General features: G+C 42.0%; 1 protein-coding gene across 3 annotated transcripts in view; it reads left to right on the top strand.

Moving 5' to 3' along the window:
• Positions 1-21,123, top strand: part of CNTN6 (contactin-6) — a 150,174-nt gene that overhangs the window by 101,732 nt on the left and 27,319 nt on the right. For all 3 annotated transcript variants that reach the window (XM_075938670.2, XM_006122484.5, XM_075938669.2), the window contains 5 exons: positions 10,032-10,207; positions 10,542-10,659; positions 11,470-11,628; positions 11,720-11,869; positions 20,587-20,657. In XM_075938670.2, coding sequence (XP_075794785.2) covers positions 10,032-10,207; positions 10,542-10,659; positions 11,470-11,628; positions 11,720-11,869; positions 20,587-20,657 — 674 coding nt within the window. The remainder of the gene's footprint in view (positions 1-10,031; positions 10,208-10,541; positions 10,660-11,469; positions 11,629-11,719; positions 11,870-20,586; positions 20,658-21,123) is intronic.

The raw sequence follows: 21,123 nt of genomic DNA, 5'->3' as shown, positions 1-21,123 counted from the left end.
GAACAACAGAAATCTGGCAGCAGGTCTGTCCTTACTCATACATAGGAGAAACAGAGGCCTACGGCTCCCAAAAATTTGAGGCACAGCTGGGTCTTAATATCTGCTCACTCGCCTCTTCTGATCCTTATTCTGTGGCTCTACTTTCTTGGGAGAGGCTCTAGCTAGCTTAAAAGTGAAAAAGTCTGCCATCTCTATTAGAACACCAAACCTGTGAGAGAGCCATTCAAGAGGTAATTAAGCCATTTAACAATCATTTGCTAACCCCAGCTATATGCTGTCAGTTTTCTGAATTTACTCTTTCAGTCAACAGAACTTTAGTTTAAAATACATTAGTGTGTTGTTGAAGATTATAAAATTACACCTCTAAAAAAATCACCATTCCCCACCCTCTGGATTGCTGTTGTTCATAGGGGCACTAAGTTAATAGCACTATGTATGTTCCCATAAATCACAAGGATGTCCCTGTCTGGAAGTTGATCAATGACTTCAGATATATGGTAATCAGTACTTATCATTTGTATCACAGTAGCACTGAGGAGCCCTTGTCCTGTGCAAGGTCCTCATTGTACTAGGTGTTGTACAAACACAGAACAGAGAGCCCCTGCCACAAACAGCTTGTAAACAAAATACCAGAAACATTTTGCTATTTCAAAATAGCAGGTCCACACTGAGTGGACTCAAAATCGCATTTAAGGCCATCCAGAACCAGTTCCAGCAGGGCACCAGGTCAGGATGTAATGTGAGGGGATGATGCCTGAGGCTATCTGATGTATGTGCTTAAAGGGCCTGCCCCCGGACAGCCAGGGTACAGCTAAACTACATGGCTCCGCTGACGGAGCCATGTAGATTTGTTTGTTTGGCAAAGTCAAATGAAGCCGCAATTAAAATGATCGCGGCTTCATTTAAATTTACATGGCTGCCGCACTGAGCCGACAAAAAGCTGATTAGCTGTTTGTCCGCTCAGCGCACTAGTCTGGACGCTCCCCTGTCGACATCAAAGCCCTTTGTCAGCAGCCCCGGTAAACCTCATTCCACAAGGAATAACGGGGCTGCCGACAAAGGGCTGTAGTCTAGACACAGCCCCAGTGCTCACGTTTCCCTGCTTGCTTATCTACTTTGATGAGGGACAGCAAAGCATTTTGTCTCTGCGTGCTTTGATTGCCCTCACTCAGGAGACCACAGCACTCTGCGACATGGAGCCGGAGCTGCCCCACTCTGGTGCTTCTCGTAGATGTGTTACTGTGAGCCTGGCTGCACTTTTTGCAGGCTGCCATCCGGTAGGTCCATCAGGGGGCTGTCAGTATCCAGGAGGCCCTGTGGGAGAGCTTCCACCTTGAAGAATACTAAGATCCACCCTGGACTGCCCCACTGGGGGATTGTGCCTCATTCCTCCCTCACATCCTTCCACTTACCCCTCCCCAACGCTCCTTCCTGTTGTAAAATAAAATACCTATATTTTCATGAACACAAACTCTCTTTATTTAACAAAACTGGGTGGGGAGGATGAAACTCTGGTGAGACTAAGGAAGGGAGGAGGGAGAAGGGAGAAAAGAGGGTGGGAGAAGGGAGGGGGAAACCTGGGAGGAGGGAGCTGGAAGGGGGAAGCAATGGAAAGAAGTTGGAGAGAAAGCTGAGGTCTCAGGGGTGGGGATCTCACTGGACAAACTTGATTTTCATGCAGACCTGCTCCTGGGTTTGCATGTGGCCTTTGGTGGCAGGCTGGCAGCTATCCTGCCATAGATGGCCACATTCCTCCATCTAATGCGGAGATCATGGACATTGGGGGCATCCCCCCAAACCTGAATAAGGTCCATGATCTCCACCTTGGAGTAGGAAGGCACCCACCTTCTCTGGACCCTGGCAGTCTCCTGGGAGCTGGCAGACTGCTCCTGGGGAACAGTGGGGGCTGGCTGCCAGTGGCTTGCTGGCTCATGTTTTGGGGCCACTGGGTCAAGGGCAGTGACTGTTGGCTCTGGGCTGGTAGGCTTGGAGCTGGCACAGGCACTGTTGCCAGAGTCTGCCCCTTTAAGGTCTCCAGGGAGTGGAGGAGAAAGAGAAGTGTTCTTGGTTGAGGCTGGAGTGGCCACCAGGGCACCCTGGGAAGGCTGGAGGCCCCCATTTAGAAATAAGTGTCTATACAGCACTTATTTCAAAATAGCTATTTTGAATTTGGTGTTATTCCTCATGGAATGAGATTTACTAAATTTGAAATAAGCGCTCCGCTATTTCAAATTTATTTCAAAATAACGGTTTGGCTGTGTAGACGCTAGGAAAGGGCTGTTATTTCAAAATAACTTTGCTGTGTAGACATACCCTTGAGTGAATTACTCTGATTATCAAATTGTTTCATTTTCTTTTGTTCTATTTGAAAAAAATAGTTGTTCAGAAGCTAAATAAAAACTTCATTCTAATAAAACACCCAATCACTAAGAAGCTATTTCCCTATGTCATAGTCGTGGTTAACCACCTTGGCATATTACACACAAAAAATACAGAGCTTAAATAGAAGTGGTCTTAGGTCCTTCATATAGTCTCCTTTTCTTAATATTAAAATGTTCTCCCCATACTCACTCCCAAAGGACACCAAGAGCAGTTGTAATATCTCCTGCCAATTTACTTACCTGAATTTTAACATCTTAACTTTCCAGATTCGTTTGTGTCATTTCACTGTGTGCTCCAGCAGCTAAAAATATTTGCTCCTAGTGGGAGTAATCTGAGCTGCCAAAACCCAGAAATGCTCACATCACCTAGCAAGTCATTTTAGTGAAGGAAAAAAGCACCTTTCCTCTCCTTGTTCCTCCCCTCCCACCCCAATTGCATATTAGTTGAACTTGTAATCCTGTTCTTTGAAAGAAATTGACTTGATGTCACATTGTGAGACATCACTATGGACTTGTCCTGGTCAGGTTGCATTATGACAAATCCGTTTTGACGTGTTCTAAGAGAATGTGACTGAAGTAACCTGATGGGATATGTCAAACTGCACCCTCCAGGCTAATATGTGAAGAGAAGTTTCCCAAGTATATGAATTGTTATTGAAAGTGTTGTGAAGCTGACATATTAAATGCTGCTACCCATCAACCTTACCTATATTTTTTTCTTAAGTACAGGTAAGTGCCTACCACCTAACAGCCCATGAGAAAAATGTCAAGGCCCCAAAACATCATGTTCTCTGGGACCTGACCTTTCCCCATTTTGCTTTATTTACACACAGATCAGACAGATATTTTGGGCCCTCCCTGAGCTCAGGACCCTCATACAATTGCCCTCTGCCCTCAGTGATCCTGTCTACTTATCCTAAAGATCACCCACAAAAAGAATGGTTAGAAAGGGACAGGTTTTTTTTTAAGCCTAAGTATCCAGATCCCTTTATATAATACATAGCGGGCTTAGCTAGAAAAGGTGGGAAACCTAAAAGAATGGGGGAAAAAAAAAAAAAAAGTGATCAAGTTTTCAGCACAGGAAAGGGTGAGTGAGTGACATTCATCCCTGTGTAGCATGCCAGGTCAGCAACTGGCCTATGCACCTTTTATGTTATTAAAATAGGGTGCTGATTTATGCTGGATGGATTGATGACTTTATAGCTATAATATCTCTGTGTGATTGTCAGCTTAAATGTCTCTGACTTCCTACTGCTGTTCTGGGAAGCCTGTTAAAAGTGTATTATGCATGTATGACCTTTCTCTCTCTCTTGTGACTATTATACACTGACTAAGGCCTTGTCCATACTGGAACTTCATCTGGAAGCCCTGAGTGCAGATGTGCGTGATAATGGTGCATTTTGCCTTTGCCTTTAATATTGTTATTTTTTTAAGCACAGGAAAATTCACTGCCACAGTGTAAATCATGACAATAATAAGCATTTTCACTAGTGCAACTGCATTGATGATAGGCCTATAGGGTTGTCCCCCCTTCTGGTTTCACTGGAAGTCTCCCGGAATTGGGCTCGATCTCTCAAAGGCTCCTGAGGCCACACTGTGACATCAGTCACTAAAAGTCTGGCAGTGCACTGGGACCAAAGGAGGTTCCCTGCCTGCCATGGCCCTACATTGCTTCCACGCACTGCCCCGAACCACTTCTGCACTGAGCACCACCATTGCAGTTTCTCTTGACTGGTAACTGCAGCCAATGGAAGTTCAGGTGTGGTGGTTATAGGTGGGGGGCAGTGGGCAGAGACACCTACCTCCCCATCCCACCATGCTGCCAGTAGCTTCCGGGAGTGGTGTGGAGCCAGAGCAGACAGGGAACCTGCTTTAACTCCACTGTATCACCAACTAGAAGCCACCCAAGGCAAGTGCTGCTAGGCCAGAGGCTGCACTCCAAGTCCCTTCCTGTACCTCAGCTCCCTGCCCCAGCCTATGAAAGAGAGTGAGGGTGGTAGAAAGTGAGCAATGGAAGGTGGGAAGATGGAGTGAGCAGGGCAGGACTTCAGAGAAGGGTCAGGGCCTTGGAAAAGGGGCATGGCAGGTTAGGGTGGAGAAGGACAGGGTGGGAGAAGAGTGTTTAGGTTATGTGTAATAGTATGCTTTTGACTGATACTTAATGTTTTGTGTTCAGGCCCTGCTGATCAGTGGACGGGTTAATCATTAAGTCAATATAGCTGCCAGAACAGGAAAAACTGTGGAAAATTTAGAACCTCCTCTTGCTCCTTATGAAACATGATTGTAAATTTTAATATAATTGGTTTCTTAGGAAAACATCCATACTGTGTGACATTAAATGTTAACAATGAAAAAGTGGAGAAAGGAAAGTAAAACCTGTAGCTTTGAAATTAATTATCAGATCTATGAGAAGACAACTCTTGATGTTAGATAATGTTAGAACCTGTAGTTTTAGGAATGAGAGATTACTCAGCATCATTTGTAATACATTTTTTTTCGGATTGGGCTCATTTTTGGTAATTTCATGATCATTTTTTCTAGCCTGCAGGCCTGACTTCCTCCTTACCATATTGCAGCTGGCTAAAGTAGTTTTCACATTCATATTTTGTAAGTACAATTAGTATCAATGCAAGGTGTAATTTGAGAAAATGTTACAGCACAGCTAGCAGTGAATAAAATGAGTCATGTAGTGTTTGAGGAACTCTCACTCCATGAGAGTTAGATACCATTGCACATACCACCATATATACTTCCTAATGGAGCAGTATGCAACAACAACAACGAAACACATTAAAAACAACACCAAAATTATTTCATTTGGCATTTACAAAATGTATTAAAACCAGAGTAATAACATGGTATAAAAATGATCTTGTTTGCAGGGAACATTTGTTTTTGTTTCCCCTCTGGAGAAGTTTGGGCTGTTCAATTATAGGGCTCATTGCTTCAGCATTATTTTCAACTGAAATGTCAGAACTTGGAAAAGCATATCTAATGTGCAAATTAAGTTTATTGCTGCTCATTGAGTTGTTTATTCTTTGTGATAGAAGTCTTTATTATACCTCAAGCACACAGAGCATCTTATCTATTTACTTGTCTCTGGAATGAAAGCCATTTTATATAATGTGTCTCTGAAGCTACTAAGCAAGATGGATAGATAATGGGAAACCAAGAGTTTCTGAGAGGCTTTTGAAAGGGTCTGAGATGGAGGTTTTAAACACAGCTTCATAATGGAATCAGCAAAGATCACACTAAGTGAGCAAGAAAGCATGAGGCATGTCATGTGCTGTGGCCCAGCAAGAACGATGAACCCAAAGGAACAATCATCTCATAGCATGATACTTCTATAAAGATGTATTTTTTTCTTTTGCTATCACAGCAAGAATACACACACCCACTCTCACTCATAGACCCTATAATTCACAATAAGGCAGTTGAAATATGTCTTTGTGGAAAAATAAAAAGGTAGCCAGTATGGAGAAGTTTTGAGAAAGCCAGGCTCCTTTGCATGACTGTGTAGTCATGGCCTTTGCCAGTGTATAAATGGAAGTCTTTGTGGGTTTTGATATTCCAAAAGGGAAGATCTGTGGTGGGAAGCCCAAGTACTACATTGTTCAAACTGCTTTCAAACTGTCCCTTATGCTTCTGTGCTATGGGAATCAATAGGAAATTGCAAGTTGTCTCTCTGATTAAGAATTTTCTCTATAGCATTCTATTGGAGGGGTATGACTATCAAATGCTAGAATAGTGGTTTGTTTTCAGTTTCTTTGAGTCTGAGACTCAAATAATAAATAAAAAAAAAAGTCTTCCCAACAACCTTACCCAACAATTCTTTGTGGCCACAATGGAATGGTTCCAGGGAAATAGCAATAAGCAGACACAGTGGAAGTTGGATGTACTGCTTGGCGTGACTGGTAACTGGTAGAATGGGCATCCTTCTTCCTCATTGTATGCTCGCTTTTGCTGCTAAACTCTGTGATTACAACTGAACACCGTGGTAAACCAGAAATGAGACGGGGAAACAAAGTTCTGGATTTGAAGGCAGTAGGATGCAAAGCAGACGAAAGAAAAAACTTAAAAAGCAACAAATAGTCTAGCAGTACCTTAAAGACTAACAAAACATGTAGATGGTATTGTGAGCTTTCATGGGTACAACCCACTTCTTCAGATGTGTGTATTCTTCTGAAGCAGTTGTTTGTACCATGAAAGCTCATCATAATATCCACGTTTTGTTAGTCTGTAAGGGTATGTCTACACTTGCACCCTAGTTCTAACTAGGGATGCAAATGTAGGCAACCAAAAGTGCTAATGAAGTGGGGATTTAAATAACCTGTGCTTCATTAGCATACTCTTGCCCACGTGCTAGTCCAATCGCCAGCTGTTTCAAACCAGGAAGTGTGCTCCGGGCCGCGTTAGTTCGAATCAAACTCCGTGGTTCGAACTAACGTTACTCCTCAAAACGTTACTCAAACCACAGGGTTTGATTCGAACTAACACGGCCCAGAGCTCACTTCCTGGTTCGAAACAGCTGGCAATCAGACTAGAGCGTGGATGAGATTATTCTAATGAAGTATGGGATATTTAAATTCCTGCTTCATTAGCAATTTCGGTGGCCTACATTTGCATCCCTAGTCTGAACTAGCGTGCAAGTGTAGACATTCCCTAACTGGAAAATCTTAAAAAACAATGACTAGTCTAGCAGCACCTTAAAAACTAACTTAGCTACCCCTCTGAAGCAGAAGAAGGAAAGAAGGGATAAATTGCTCTTTCTTTGTGTTCTGGCTCCTAGCGCGTTTTTACAGATTTTATTTTTCTTTCATGTGTGCAGTGTCATCCATCAGACTCCACCCCTCACACCTATTGCTGGAAAGAAAAGTTTTCCAATTCAATTTTTTATAGCTATTTTCCCACCCCATGTTGTGACAAGTCAAAATCACCGCAAAAATTGCAAACTGAAATATTGTGAAAAATAATAAAATCCGCTTAGGTCAATTGAAACGTTTTGTTTTGACTTTGACCATTTTTACTTTTAAAATCTATAATTAGCTACCATTTCCAAATTAAATTCCTTTTGAAGTAGAAAACTGGAATTGTTTGTTTAGAAAGTGTCACTATTTCATATTGACAGCATCAAAACTTTCCTTCAATAAGTGTCTCAACTCAGAAAAATTTGTAAAGCCAACACTTTCTTATTAAAATATTTAGATTTGATAAATTGGCTGTTTCTGGCAAAAAAAAAATGTTGACAAATCCCCAACTCATTCCAGTCCCCTAAGTGAAGCTAGTGTTCCATGTATTGTGACATATGCCCCACAGAACAGTTAGAAAATAATATCCTTTCTTTTAAATTTTGATTACATTCCATAGATTTCTGAATGATTTCCATGAATTTACACACAATCTTATTGATATAATATCATTTTTATATAATTTTGTCATAAGCATACATTATTTATAATAGCAGTATTAATATTCATAGAGTGCTATAACTTCACACACAGCTTTACAGAGTAGGCAAAAAGTACCTCCAATTGATTTACCATCTAATACAGACAAGTAGGATTTACAGGATAACTGTTCAGGCACCAGGTGGTATTCAGACACTCAAGAAGAGATTGACACTGCAACATCTCTGTAAAGGGTATAGAGGGTCCTGAAGGACAAGGAGCGCATTGGGCACATGGGAAATACAATGCACATTCACAGCTTTATTAAAGATTAATCAAGCTAGATGTAAAAGGCAAATCAAGCAGCCCAGTATAACTACATTGATGTAATATGAGTTGTAAGTTTTTTAGAAAGAAATATTCTTTGCGTCTCTCACAAAATGTGAATATTTGTGGTCATGCCATCAGATAATTTGGGACTTGAATGCATCTGAAATGTAGTGCACCTGCCCACTCTTGCTTTCAGACAGGAAAAAATGTCTCTATTCTACTAGTTAAAGAAAATCTATAATAATATTATCACATCATGCTTCCACACTAGGGCAAACCTTCTCCTCCCCCCACCCAAAAAAACCCCCAGCAAAACCTCCAAGTGACGTGAAACTGTTCTGATCATTAAAGAAAAGGTTCCAAATACCCATTAAGTCATGCAATGGAAATCAAGAAAGAGTATGCTTTGCTTCAACAATTGAAGATCTTCAAAGATTCTTTTTTTTCCTTTCCTTGTCACTTGTTCCCATTAAAGGGGAAGTCCAACAAGAAAAAGATTTTAGCACCATCTAATCCATTTTAACAATGCAAAGACCTTTCTTTGATTTCCTTGGGAAGTGCCAGTTAAAATCTGGTGTAAACACTGTAACTGGAGAGTCAGCTTTAGTTCAAAAGAATGATCACAGAAAGTGCAGTATTCCTCCTCATTGCTACTTCACACCTTCCTTGACAGTCCCAGAACTGATAACTCAACTCTGTGAGGAAGTCACTTGAAGTTCAGTACTGTACATAATGCTCCCACCTATGTAGTATTCAGTTACTGGAAATGCTTTAGCAATCTTCTCAAAGAGTGTTCTGAATCACAAGTTAATAAGATCCCCCACCAAGGGAGGTGGTGGAATCTCCCTCTACTTTATTTAAGATATTTAAGAACAGGTTAGATAGACATCTGTCAGGGATGGTGTAGACGGAGCTTGATCCTGCCTTGAGGGCGGGGGGCTGGACTCGATGATCTCTCGAGGTCCCTTCCAGTCCTATTATTCTATGATTCTATGATTCTATATTGAATGAAGTATTGTATTTTCAAATACTTTGCCAATACAGGGTTTATCCTGGCATGAGATAGACATGCTGAACTAATGCAGTTCCTGAAAGACACATACACACAGAACACATTACTAAAACTGAATGATTTCTGCAAATTTTATTCATGTGCATCTGAATTCTCACGGTTTTATAAAAGTTAATGCAAATACTTTATTTAAGAGAATTGTTCACAAAAAGGGTGGTGCCAATAACATCAACAACAGTAAAGCCATGTAAACCAGCTTATTTCAGCTTCAGCAAGCTACTTTTTTCATTAATGATGTAGGGGATAAAAAATATTAAATGATTTTTCAGGTTTCAAGTCATCTCCTTTGGACCCTAAATACTGCAATGCATGTGACACTGTAAGAAACTGCCAATGAAAATTAATTGTATTCAAATAATAAATTAAATGAGCAGAAAATCTCAGTTTATGAACTAAGAAAAAACAATGACCACATTTTCTTTTGCTGCAGTATTCTGTAAAGAAAGTTTTTTCAATGTCTACCTTATCATGTTTCTTCCCTTTCTCCCTGTAGTCTTAGCAGCTTCAACATTGTATACTATATTGTTTGAAATTAAGTCAAATGAGTATGACATTTATGAATCAGCATATTATAGGAGATGAATAATTTGGTATGTTGCACATCTTCAGGTCTTCTCTAAAATATACATAGCACTCACTGTATACATAGTGCTCTTGGTAATAGGTTATAAATGATGAATAATGCACTGTAATTATTGAAATATTAAAGTTTCTTTAATAGGGACTGAAATAGAACATTAAATCAATTTAAACCATTTCAGAAATGTTGCAAAAATCATTCAGTTTTCTACTTTTTTATTACAATCATATACTGGTATTTTTATACACTTGTTTATAATAAAGAATGATTTTTCTCAACAGAGAGGACTGTAATTACTGTTCCACCTTCTAAAATGGATGTTACAGTTGGAGAAAGTATAGTTCTACCATGTCAGGTGTCTCATGACCCCTCCGCTGAGGTTGTATTCACATGGTCATTCAATGGAAATGTGATAGATTTTAAAAGAGGAGTGAATCATTTTGAAAGAATTGGAGGAGTAAGTTCTTCAGATACTTTAGTGCTTCATCAAACTCTTCTTAACAATCCTTAAACCACATGAACATCTTTTGTCATGCTCATTTTTTATATGCATGTCAAATCACGGCTACTTTATAAAAGTTACATCCATTTAGTTTGCTTTCTTATATTTCATAAACAAGTTATTTGTGAAGTCATAATAAAACTGTCAAACTGAAATAAACTGATGATGGCAATGAATGCTTTAATTTAAAAGCTGCATTTTTATTAATATTTAGCAAGTTATAAAAATGTCCAGTTGGAAAATATGTTGTGAGTGATTAGTTTTATCTTTTTCTTCCTTTTATCTCAAGGAATCTGTTGGGGATTTGATGATAAGAAATATTCAGCTAAATCATTCCGGGAAATATGTTTGCATGGTACAAACAACCATAGACAGTCTATCTTCAGCAGCAGATGTAATTGTAAGAGGTAAGTCTATTAAGTGTAGAAGTCTAACAATATTCTATGTAAGATTGTGAAATGCTTAACATCAGCAACTGGATTGGTGAAATTTAAAAAGTTTGTGGCTCTCTGATATAACAATGCAGTAATGTGATGGCATTTCCCACACTCATTGCTCTCTTTGGGCCAAGTTATGCTTGGTAGCTGCTGGCCAAGGTAAGGGTGGTGAGCAATAGAAGCAAGCCCCGTTTAAAGATAAAGTGGCAAACATCCTCCCTAAGAATTCTAGTAAATGTGGAGGTTGTCACTACATGTTGCCCCAACCTTCAGAATGACACAGCCTGCTCTCCCCCAGGTGTGTCCAGGTTATTCATGTCAGTGCAAAGACGAAATGTCATGGTCCCACCTTCTCTCCATCTCCCTTTAGTGTTCTTAGGATGGAACATTGTGGGCATTCTACTGGCTGCTGAGACTCCAATTTTGTGGCCCTTGCTAAAAAAAGATACAATTAGGAATCCAAAAAGATGTTCTATGATAGATGCTGGAGCTGAATTATGCATCCATTTCAAACTTTAGGAAAAGTCAAATTCTACTAGATATAAGGCTCCATGCCACAATATTTACGGATCCTAATTTCCCATTATTTTCAGTGGGGATTTTGGATGTACAGAGAATATGGGTTCCAAAATGCTGTTTCACACTTTTGTATTGTACAATTAAGCTCTTTCTACTGCATTCTGTTTCCTTCATGTTCACAACAGAGATATGTACCTTCAATATCTTGTTTTAAATACGGCAGGAATGTCATTTTTTCAATAAAATACATATTTCCATCAGGCCCTCCAGGTCCCCCGCAAGATGTTATAGTCGAACACATTTCTAGCACTACTGCACTACTATCCTGGAGACCAGGAACAGATAATAATAGTCCAGTCCAGATCTACAGTGTTCAGACAAGGACTCCCTTTTCAGTTGGTTGGCAGGCAGTTTCAACCGGTAAGCAAGTTGAAATTTCTGGTTCACTTTCATGCTCGTCACATGACTTATCCAAAGATGCGTTTTTCACTCACATGTCTTTTGTATTTAGTTCCTGAAATTCTCAATGGCAGAACCTATTCAGCAACAGTGACTGGTTTAAACCCTTGGGTGGAATATGAATTCCGTGTAGTTGCTGGCAATAGCATTGGAATTGGGGAGCCAAGCAGACCATCAGAGCTGCTAAGAACGAAAGCATCCAGTAAGTCTTCCTGAATTGTTTCAATGATTGTAGAAACCTCTTAGGGTGTATCTAGACAGCACCCTTTTGTCGGAATAAGCTACGCAATTTGTGCTACGCGAATTGTGTAGCTTATTCTGAATCTAAATCGAAAGAGCTTATTTGAAATTTGGCACTGTCTACACAGCACCAAATTTCCGAATAAGGTACTATTCTGACAACTCCCTTAACCCTCATGGAACGAGGGCTACAGGGATGCTGCAATAGCATGCCTTTAATAAACTTTTAAAGACATGGTATTGCTATTTTGGGATACTTCCGGTATCCTGAAAGATAAACTCAGTCTGATGTGCCCCTGGTCACTATTCTACTTAAAAATGAAATTACATAGGGTTATGGGACTGCTCCACTACAATCAAAGAGGGTTTTTTCATTGACATCAATGAGCCATGGTCCAGGCCCTGTGTACATTAGATTTATGAAAGCATTTTTCAGTTCATCATATGCTAATTTAGTCTTAATGAAACTTCACTGATCTCAATGTTATACCAGGTCTGAGTCTGTCCATACTGTTATTACAAAATATGGATTCTATTGTTTAAACACCAATCACTGATCTTGTTTTTTGACGGTTATAATGATGTGAACATGCCAGCCACTAAGCAAAGAATCAGTATGCAATGGGTGAATGTTGTCTTCCTGAGTACAATCCCACTGTTTTACATCTTCATTCAAAACTTGTCTGAGAGCTTAGCCACCCATATCTGCGCTTAGCTAGAAGGAAGAGACTTAGGACCTCATTTAAGACCGCTGATGACAATAGGATTGTTTCCATTGATTTCAGTGGCCGTGATATTTTGCTACACAGTCAGCCTAGTCCATATACATTTCTCTAACCATTTCCTTCTGAATTTATTTTACCTACTTCCTGGGGGACTCTATCAACAAACAGCTCTTATATTGGTTTGATCCTCCCTGCCTGGCTTTTGTTGGTGGGGACATGAAAGCTGAATTTCCAGCACGTCAAGACTAGAGCCTGATCTAATGCCGGCAGGGTTAAGAATCCCATCAGGTGGGGGCATGATAGATGCAAGACAAGGGAAAGGTACAGTGGTGTTGGCAACAGGCAGTTTTCCTCTCTTTGTGGGTTCTTCCTTTTTAAAACCTGCCTTCCTCCATCGTTGAACTTCCTTAGGCTCCCATCTGCCTTCATCTTACCAACCACATGGAGTATGTCTACACAGTAACTAAAAACCTGATGGCTGGCCCATGGTTGCTGATGTAAGTGCCACCAGGTGGATTTGAACCTGGGACCTCTAGAGTTGAGTATAGGAGCCTCTACCTCCGAGCTAAAAGCCAGCTAAAAGCCCCCGAGCTAAAAGCCTAGCCCATGCTGTAGAGGTCTCTTGATTTTAACTAGAAAAGCGGCGAGGAGTCCTGTGGCACCTTATAGACTATCTGAAATGTAGGAGCATAAGCTTTCGTGGGCAAAGACCCACTTCGTCAGATGCATGTAGTGGAAATTTCCAGAGGCAGGTATAAATATGCAGGCCAGGATCAGGCTGGAGATGACGAGGTGGATCCAATCAAGGAGGATGAGGCCCACTTCTAGCAGCTGATCTGGAGGTGTGAATTCCAAGAGAGCAGAAGCTACTTTTGTAGTTAGCAAGCCATTCACAGTCTTTGTTTAATCCAGAGTTGATTGTGTCAAACTTGAAGATGAACTGTAGCTCAGCAGTTTCTCTTTGAAGTCTGGTCCTGAAGTTTTTTTGCTGCAGGATGGCTACCTTTAGATCTGCAATTGTGTGTCCAGGAAGATTGAAGTGTTCCCCTACAGGTTTTTGTATGTTGCCATTCCTAATATCAGATTTGTGTCCATTGATGCTTTTACGTAGGGACTGTCCAGTTTGGCCGATGTGTATAGCAGTGGGGCATTGTTGGCACATGATGGCATATATTACGTTGGTAGATGTGCAGGAGAATGTACCAGTGACAGTATGGCTGATCTGGTTAGGTCCTGTGATGGTGTTGCTGGTGTATATATGTGGGCAGAGTTGGCACCGAGGTTTGTTGCAAGGATTGGAACCAGCATTGAGCTGCCATTTTTGCAGAAGAGTCTCTTGCGCTAGAAGGAGTCTCTTGCTCAAGAAGGGGCAGTGTAGACAGCTCCTTCTAGCGCAAGAGCCTCTTCTGCAAAAATGGTGGCTCATTAGGTATGCAAATGAGGCTTGGCGATATTCCACGCTTAGCCTCATTTGCATACTTCTGGCGCAACAACCCGCCAGTGTAGACATAGCCTAGGTGTATGGGTTACACCAAGACAGAGCTTTGGTGATGTGACTGTTTAAATGGGGGGTAGACATGAGCTCTAGGCCCCTGCTACCTCTGTGGGTCCCAGAGCTCAGGCTCCAGCCTGAAGCCAAATGTCTACACTGCAATTAAATGGCCCAGGGCCTGCAAGCCTGAGTCAGGTGTCTAATTGTAATGTAGATGTACTCTGGAACATCCTTTTTAAGTATGGGCCCCACATAGCATGAGTGAGTGGCTCAACCCCTCTCTATAGGGTTACCAGGCATCCCATTTTTAAAGGGACAGTTCCATATTTAATCCTTCCTTCAGGCCTCCCAACTTTTTCTTAAAAACATGCAAATTATCCCATATTTTTTGTCTTTCCACCCTTCCCCCATCAGTAACGGTAAGTCCTGCTGCTGGCCAGATTTCAGCTCCTGAACTGCCTACCTCCTGGTGCTGAGTGGGGGGTACTGAGTTGGGGTGGAATCCAGTGGCAGATGATGGGGGAGAGGGAAGAAGGCTGGTGACGGGGCAAAGATGCAGCATATGGGTCCAGCTGCTGCCTTTGCTGGTCTGTCAGCACAGATTCCACTGTGTGCTGGCTCCTGGCTAGCAGCCCTCCACCCCATCTCATGTCCAGACAGTGCTGGCTGTGTGCTGTGAGCTACAATGGCTGCAGAGTGTAGGCAGATGCCAGGTGGGGCCATTTCTGTGTTACCTCTGCTGCCCACCCCATTGGCCCCGTACATGTTCCCCCCTCACTGCCCTCTCCATGCTTGTCCCACTCCCCATGCTGTGTGGAGAACTATCCCCTGGTCAGAGCACTCAGCTCATTGGCAGCCAGACTGGCAGGCTCCTTCTGTCCTCCACTGCTTCAGGCTGGGCTGCCCCCCCTAAGCAAATCCAAGAACCTTCAGTCTGTGGTGATGTCCAGGACAAGCCAAGCCCTGAATATGCCAAAGTCCTACTCAGCACTGGCATAGAGAAGTCCCTCTGCCCTTCAGCTAAGCTCTGGAATGGTGTGTGGAAGCAGTTTTCAGCCTGTTCCCACCCCAAACATTCAGTCTCCACAGCCATCCCCTTAGCAGGGGCTTAACACCCTTTTTGCTTCCCCTCCCCCATCTTTGGTCCTCCCTCTTCTGTCCCTTAGGCAGCCCTCTTACTAAGCCACTTCCCTCTTGCTAAGCCAGGCTCCATGGCCACTGAAGCCTCTTTGTTACGGTTCCCTAGGCCCTTGTGCACAATGCATCCTTAGAGTTTAACACCTTACTGATCAATTTGCAGCCAAGGGACCGGAGGTGCCTGAGTTATGTTGGTGGCTAGCAGCAGCCTGGAGGTGATAGCTTCCCCTCAATACTGTGAAGGCAGGAAGGGTTCGGTTCTGTAAAGTCAAGTCGTGGGCTTGGTCATTCTCCTTTCCTACTCCTCCATTCCCCCACTGGAAGCAGTTCCTGTCTCGTCCATTCTGCATCGTGCAGAAAGGTTCTGGTAGCTATACTCTGAGATGTACAGTGGCAAAAATCAGTGTGGGGAGGGGAGGGATGTGACCCTGCTCCCCCACCTCATTGTGTTGTCTCAGGGAGTCATGATGCCTGATACCAAGAGAGGTGGGTCTGTCCCCAGAGATTCATCCAGGCATGGAGGGCACAGAGTAACAGGCAGGGAGTGCTGGGTTAGTCTGTCACCCCCTGTGTATGAGAGGTGTGTCCCTTCTCCCCATATAATCCCCAAAACCTTGATGATAAAAAAAAAAATCCAACTACACAGTATTTTTAATGGGGATTCAGTCAAGTAATGTTAATATGAAAGTTAGTTCTGATTGATTGCTGTTGAACTCTCTTGGATATGCATAATTTAAATAGGCGTCCCATATTCAGCATAGAGAAATCTGGCCACCCTTCCTCTCTCCTAGCTGCCCTTAATAACTGGTCTATTCAAATAAAAACCACACTGCTCTGACCTCCAAAGCCCTGCTAGAAAACAGGTGCTAACTCATCTAACTGCAGGGCAATCTCATCCATACAGTCCTCAGTCACATCCAGATTTCAGAACACAGCAACCAGCCCAGAATCCTCAATGCCATGTCCCCAGGATAAGAGAACTTCACTTTTGCCCTCAGATTTAACTTATAGCAATAGGTGAGAAGTGTTCCAGGGATAGTCACCAACTGCCTTACTCCCTCAGAATGCATCGACACTGCACCGTAGCTCAAAAAAAGAGACTGAATTTGAGCTATGCAAATTACATATCTTATTTCTATCTTATTTTGAAATAGCTTATTTTGTAATTTGGAGCTGTCTACACAGCTTCAAATTGTGAAACAACACACTATTCCAAAACATTCCTTATTCCTTGTGGAATAGTGAGCCCAATATATTTTAAAATAATGGGCATGCCCAAAAGACACAGAGTAGCTATTTTGGGATACATCCAGTATCCTAAAATAGCGCTGCAGTGTAGACATAGCCCCAATCTCCAGTCTGCCTTCATTTTACCCCACACTGGAAGCCTTTTAAAGACTGGGACCCACATAGCTGGAATGGGTGACTCATCTCCTCTCATTCATGGGGTGATGGTGAATAAAGTGAAGATGCAGGCCAGCTTTTCTTAAAAGCAAGGGGAAAATGCTGCACCCCAAAAAGGGTTGTAGTAAAATATATCTTCTTCCTCTGGAGCAAGTGGGGAGTACATAAGGAATTGTGACTTTCTAAAATTGTTGCTGGGGCCGAACTATGTGCTATCCTTCACAGAGGAGTGAGGATGAAAGTTCAGTCTAAACCATGTAAGGTTCTAATCCCCCACCAACCTAGAGTGGAACAAACACTAAAATACCTTCTCAGGCTGAGATTTAAAAAGCAAATAAGATAGTCAGATACTTTTTAGTCTCCCTCACTTAATTAGCAATCCTGCTGATTACATGATGCTTCAGTGAGAAGTAGTATGTTGGAATTCAAGATTCTTTCTTTTAGGCCATGACTTTATTAGCCTTTTTAGTAAAGACCCACTAAATTGAATGCTGAGGGCACCACCGTCGATGCCAGTACTCCTTGTTGTAGGGAGTAAGGAAAGTTAACAGGAGCATTTCTCCAGTTGACCTCTGACTATTGGACTGCCCTAGAAAATCGGTGCAAGGTAAATTGACTCCAGCTAGGCAATTCACGCAGCTGGAGTTGTGTATCTTGCATCAATTTCCTTCATCAGTGTAGACCTGGCCTAAGTAAAAACTTTCAATAGCTCTGCCAGGGGGCTGCACTAGATTAGATGCAAAGAGACAGCAGTTTGCAAAGCAAAAAACAAAAAAAGAAAAACCCAATAACAATCAGGCCATTTAAAATAGGCAGTTGGGGAAGAAATTGAAATAAGAGAAAAGAACATCTTGCTCACAATGCTTCACTAAGGCCTGGCCCAATGCACTGATGCCAGGGCAGAGGCTTCCATAAACTGTACTGGTTCAGGACCTAATGCCTTAAGCACATTATTGTGGTAAAGTGTACCAGCTGCTGTACACATGGGCTGAATACAACGGCTGTGCAGCAAGATATACTAGACACAGCTTAGCCTTCTTTTCTTCACAGAATATGAATTCACAACAAGAACACAGCAGTGGCAGCAGAAGACTAGCAATGAAAGGGTAAATTAGAAATGCCCTGTTGTAATAGCGATTTTGCCAGCTAAAACCTGATTGAGCATTAGTAGATTTGTGGATGCAAATGAACCACTGCTCATTTCATTAAAATGCAGCTGAGAATTAATTGAGCCTCCGTTGGTGCACTCAACTGTAAATTTTCATCTGTTTCTCAACTATGACCCAGTTGAGGCTCTGTTGAGCAGTAGTATAAATTTTTCCCCATGCAAATGCAGTAAACACTGAACTCATTTAACACATGTGCTAATTGAGCATCAACTGGTTCATGGAACAGTGGAGCGCTAGTTGAGTCTGGCGTGAAAGTCTTTTTTTTTTCATTTACTTCTTTAGATTAATCCCTCTCCTTCCCATCTTAAATGCCTTAACTATGAAGCACACAGTGACACTGGATATGAGTGACAAACTTTAACCTCTTATAATAAGTTCGCCAATAGATCTTGCTTTACTTTTATCAGATTCGGCCATTTTGTAACAATAGTCTCTCCAAAGTTCTAAAATTGGGAAAAAAAAGCAAAAGTAGTCGCAGAAATGTTGTGCAGAAGACATGAGGTAAAGGCTAAATTTGGGCTACAGAATATGTTTCCTTGGAAAAAAACTGATTTAAGTAAGAAATCACTAGAAAGGACGAAGCCTCACAAAGGTTTAGGACTGAAGGGGTATGTCTACACTACCCTCCTAGTTCGAACTAGGAGGGTAATGTAGGCATACCGCACTTGCAAATGAAGCCCGGGATTTGAATTTCCCGGGCTTCATTTGCAAAAGCGGGGAGCCGCCATTTTTAAAACCCCGCTGGTTCGAACTCCGCGCAGCGCGGCTACACAGGGCTCGAACTAGGTAGTTCACGAGGAGTAACAGTAGTTCGAACTAGGAAGCCTAGTTCGAACTACCTAGTTTGTGCCCTGTGTAACCGCGCTGCACGGGGTTCGAACCAGCAGGGTTTTAAAAATGGCGGCTCCCCGCTTATGCAAATGAAGCCCGGGAAATTCAAATCCCGGGCTTCATTTGCAAGTGCGGTATGCCTACATTACCCCGCTAGTTCGAACTAGCGGGGTAGTGTAGACATACCCTATTGGAGTCCTGTAATTAGTGTGTGGTCACGTTTCGGGTTAATGCAATACAAACCACATAAACATATGTGGTTACTATCTTCCTGATTTTAACTAGGAACTTATTTATATCATTAGTCCCATAGAAGAATAGTCAAGAATAAGGGACTTCTCAAAAGGTGTCAGAATTTGGTCCATAAGGCCAGATTTTGTTACCTGTACTCTGGTTTAATAACACTGTCCTCCACAAATTGTTCCTCTGAAGACAATGGGTGTGATTTTACCATCTGTCTCTGAGAGGCACAGAACAACTTGCAGCCAGAGTATCTGACAGGAGTATCAGGCCCCTGGGCAATGTGTGTGTGTGGTGGTGGGGGGAGGGGTTCCATGCTGCAGGAAAGGGCAGGGCCGCAGGCGGAAGGGACAGCGCAGAGGCAGCCAGCAGCCAGCCCCCAGCGATGCTCAGACCATGCAGTGTCTCCCTGCTGCTGGCCCTCTGAGTCAGCCAGAGCATGCAGTGCAGGGCTCTGGAGCATCTTGCCTGGTACTTGAATAACAATTCTGAAAGGCAGAGTTCTAGCTGGCGGTGGCAGCTTCAGGAACACCAGGCCCTTTAAAATCACCTGGCCCCAGGGCAGCTGCCCCTTTTGTGCCCTCCCTCCCATCAGGCCTGCCTGCAGTTCTGGTGACTTTAAGCCTCCTTTGTGCACTATCAGACCTCATCCGCTTGAGGTGCATCGAGGTTCCAGTATTTGAGGGAGCTGTGAGATGTATGCTCTCCCCTTTCCATCTCTGACATGTCAGATACTGATTCTACATCCAGTCTTGCCGTAGAGGCCCTGTCGGGCAGCATAAAGCTACTAATGAAAGGATTGCTCTTTGGCTAGCTCCAGCATGCCAAAAGCATTGCTGCAGCAACATATAACAGCCATAGTGGAAGGGAGAATCCTTCCCACTGAAGCTACGTATGAGGTGCTATTCAATCTGAGTAATGCTTCTAAGCTCTGGCACACTCTGAAGTTGCAGAATTCAAATGAGGCCCATCTGATTAGCACAGCACCCACAGCTAGGTTTTTGTTTCTGTTGGTGGTTCACATTTGCACATACATCAGTGCACATACAATTATTCTGCACATGGATGGGAAAAAAGAGGTAACATTGCTTGGAAGTTCTATGAAGTATGCTCCTCATCTTGAAATACCATTTCGTTACATTAATTGGACATTATAATAATAGCATTACGGTGAATCAAACTCCAAATTTAAATACCTTTGGAATCTTCAAACAGTTTGTCAAACGACAAGCACAAATGTGGTAGGATTTTTTTTGAGGGGTGTCAAGTTTCTTCAGAAAAAGGAAAACCTAAAGCTAATTAAAATATATATTTCTCCAGGAACATATTTACTGCTCAAATGTATAATTAGCCAGAAAATCAGTAGAATAGCAGCTACAGCCTGATTGAAAAATCATTTTGTCAATTAGCTGATGAATATGAGTGTCAAATACTTAATGTTCCTAGGTTGTTTAATTTTTTCAACCAGGATACCCAGGTATCAAATTCATCTGTGACCTCTGCCTTAGAAAACTTAAAATGTGTAAATACAATTTAAACTCATTTAAACCACAGACACTACACATTACATTTCGAAAAGCAAAGTTACTGTATATCAAAACAGCTGACATGGGAGGCTGCAATCATGCTTTTGACAACAGCTGCTGTTAATTGCAAGTTACAAATGTCCTTTGTTCTTTAGTTCCTCTAGTGGCACCAACAAATGTGAGCGGAGGTGGAGGAAGTCGCTCTGAGCTTGTCATCACATGGGAGGTAAAGTCTAATCTAAATCAATTGATCTAAATAGTTTGAGGAAAAGAATATGGGTGAAACCCAGGACCTCCTAAAGCCACCACAAGTCTTGTCGCTGATTTAAATAGAGCCAGGACTTTTACCCTCTGCTGGCATGGAAATACTCAAAAGATACAAATCAGGTTTTCTTTGTCATTAATAATTTATAGAAATAAACAGTTTGAGAGGCATACTGTAAAGATGTTTAGAACATGTCTATAACCCTGTTATCTCCATAGTACAGAAAATCACTTAACATGCTAATCTGCTTGGCTATTTTCTGCCTTAAACATTTTTTACACTTTTGTTTGAATGTTCTTTATTTGGGAATACTGTGCTTTATTTGGGAATACCATGTATTAAAAGAGCTATGCCTTCAATGCATACACTTAGTATTAGAGAATAAAGACCAATCATATATCTGAAGGAAATCTCTTCTTTAAAATAT

Source organism: Pelodiscus sinensis, chromosome 11, assembly GCF_052426305.1.
Source record: "Pelodiscus sinensis isolate ZL-2025 chromosome 11, ASM5242630v1, whole genome shotgun sequence".
NCBI classification, from domain to species: domain Eukaryota; kingdom Metazoa; phylum Chordata; order Testudines; family Trionychidae; genus Pelodiscus; species Pelodiscus sinensis.
Note: the sequence above shows the minus strand (reverse complement) of the source record. Positions and strands in the feature narration are given on the sequence as shown.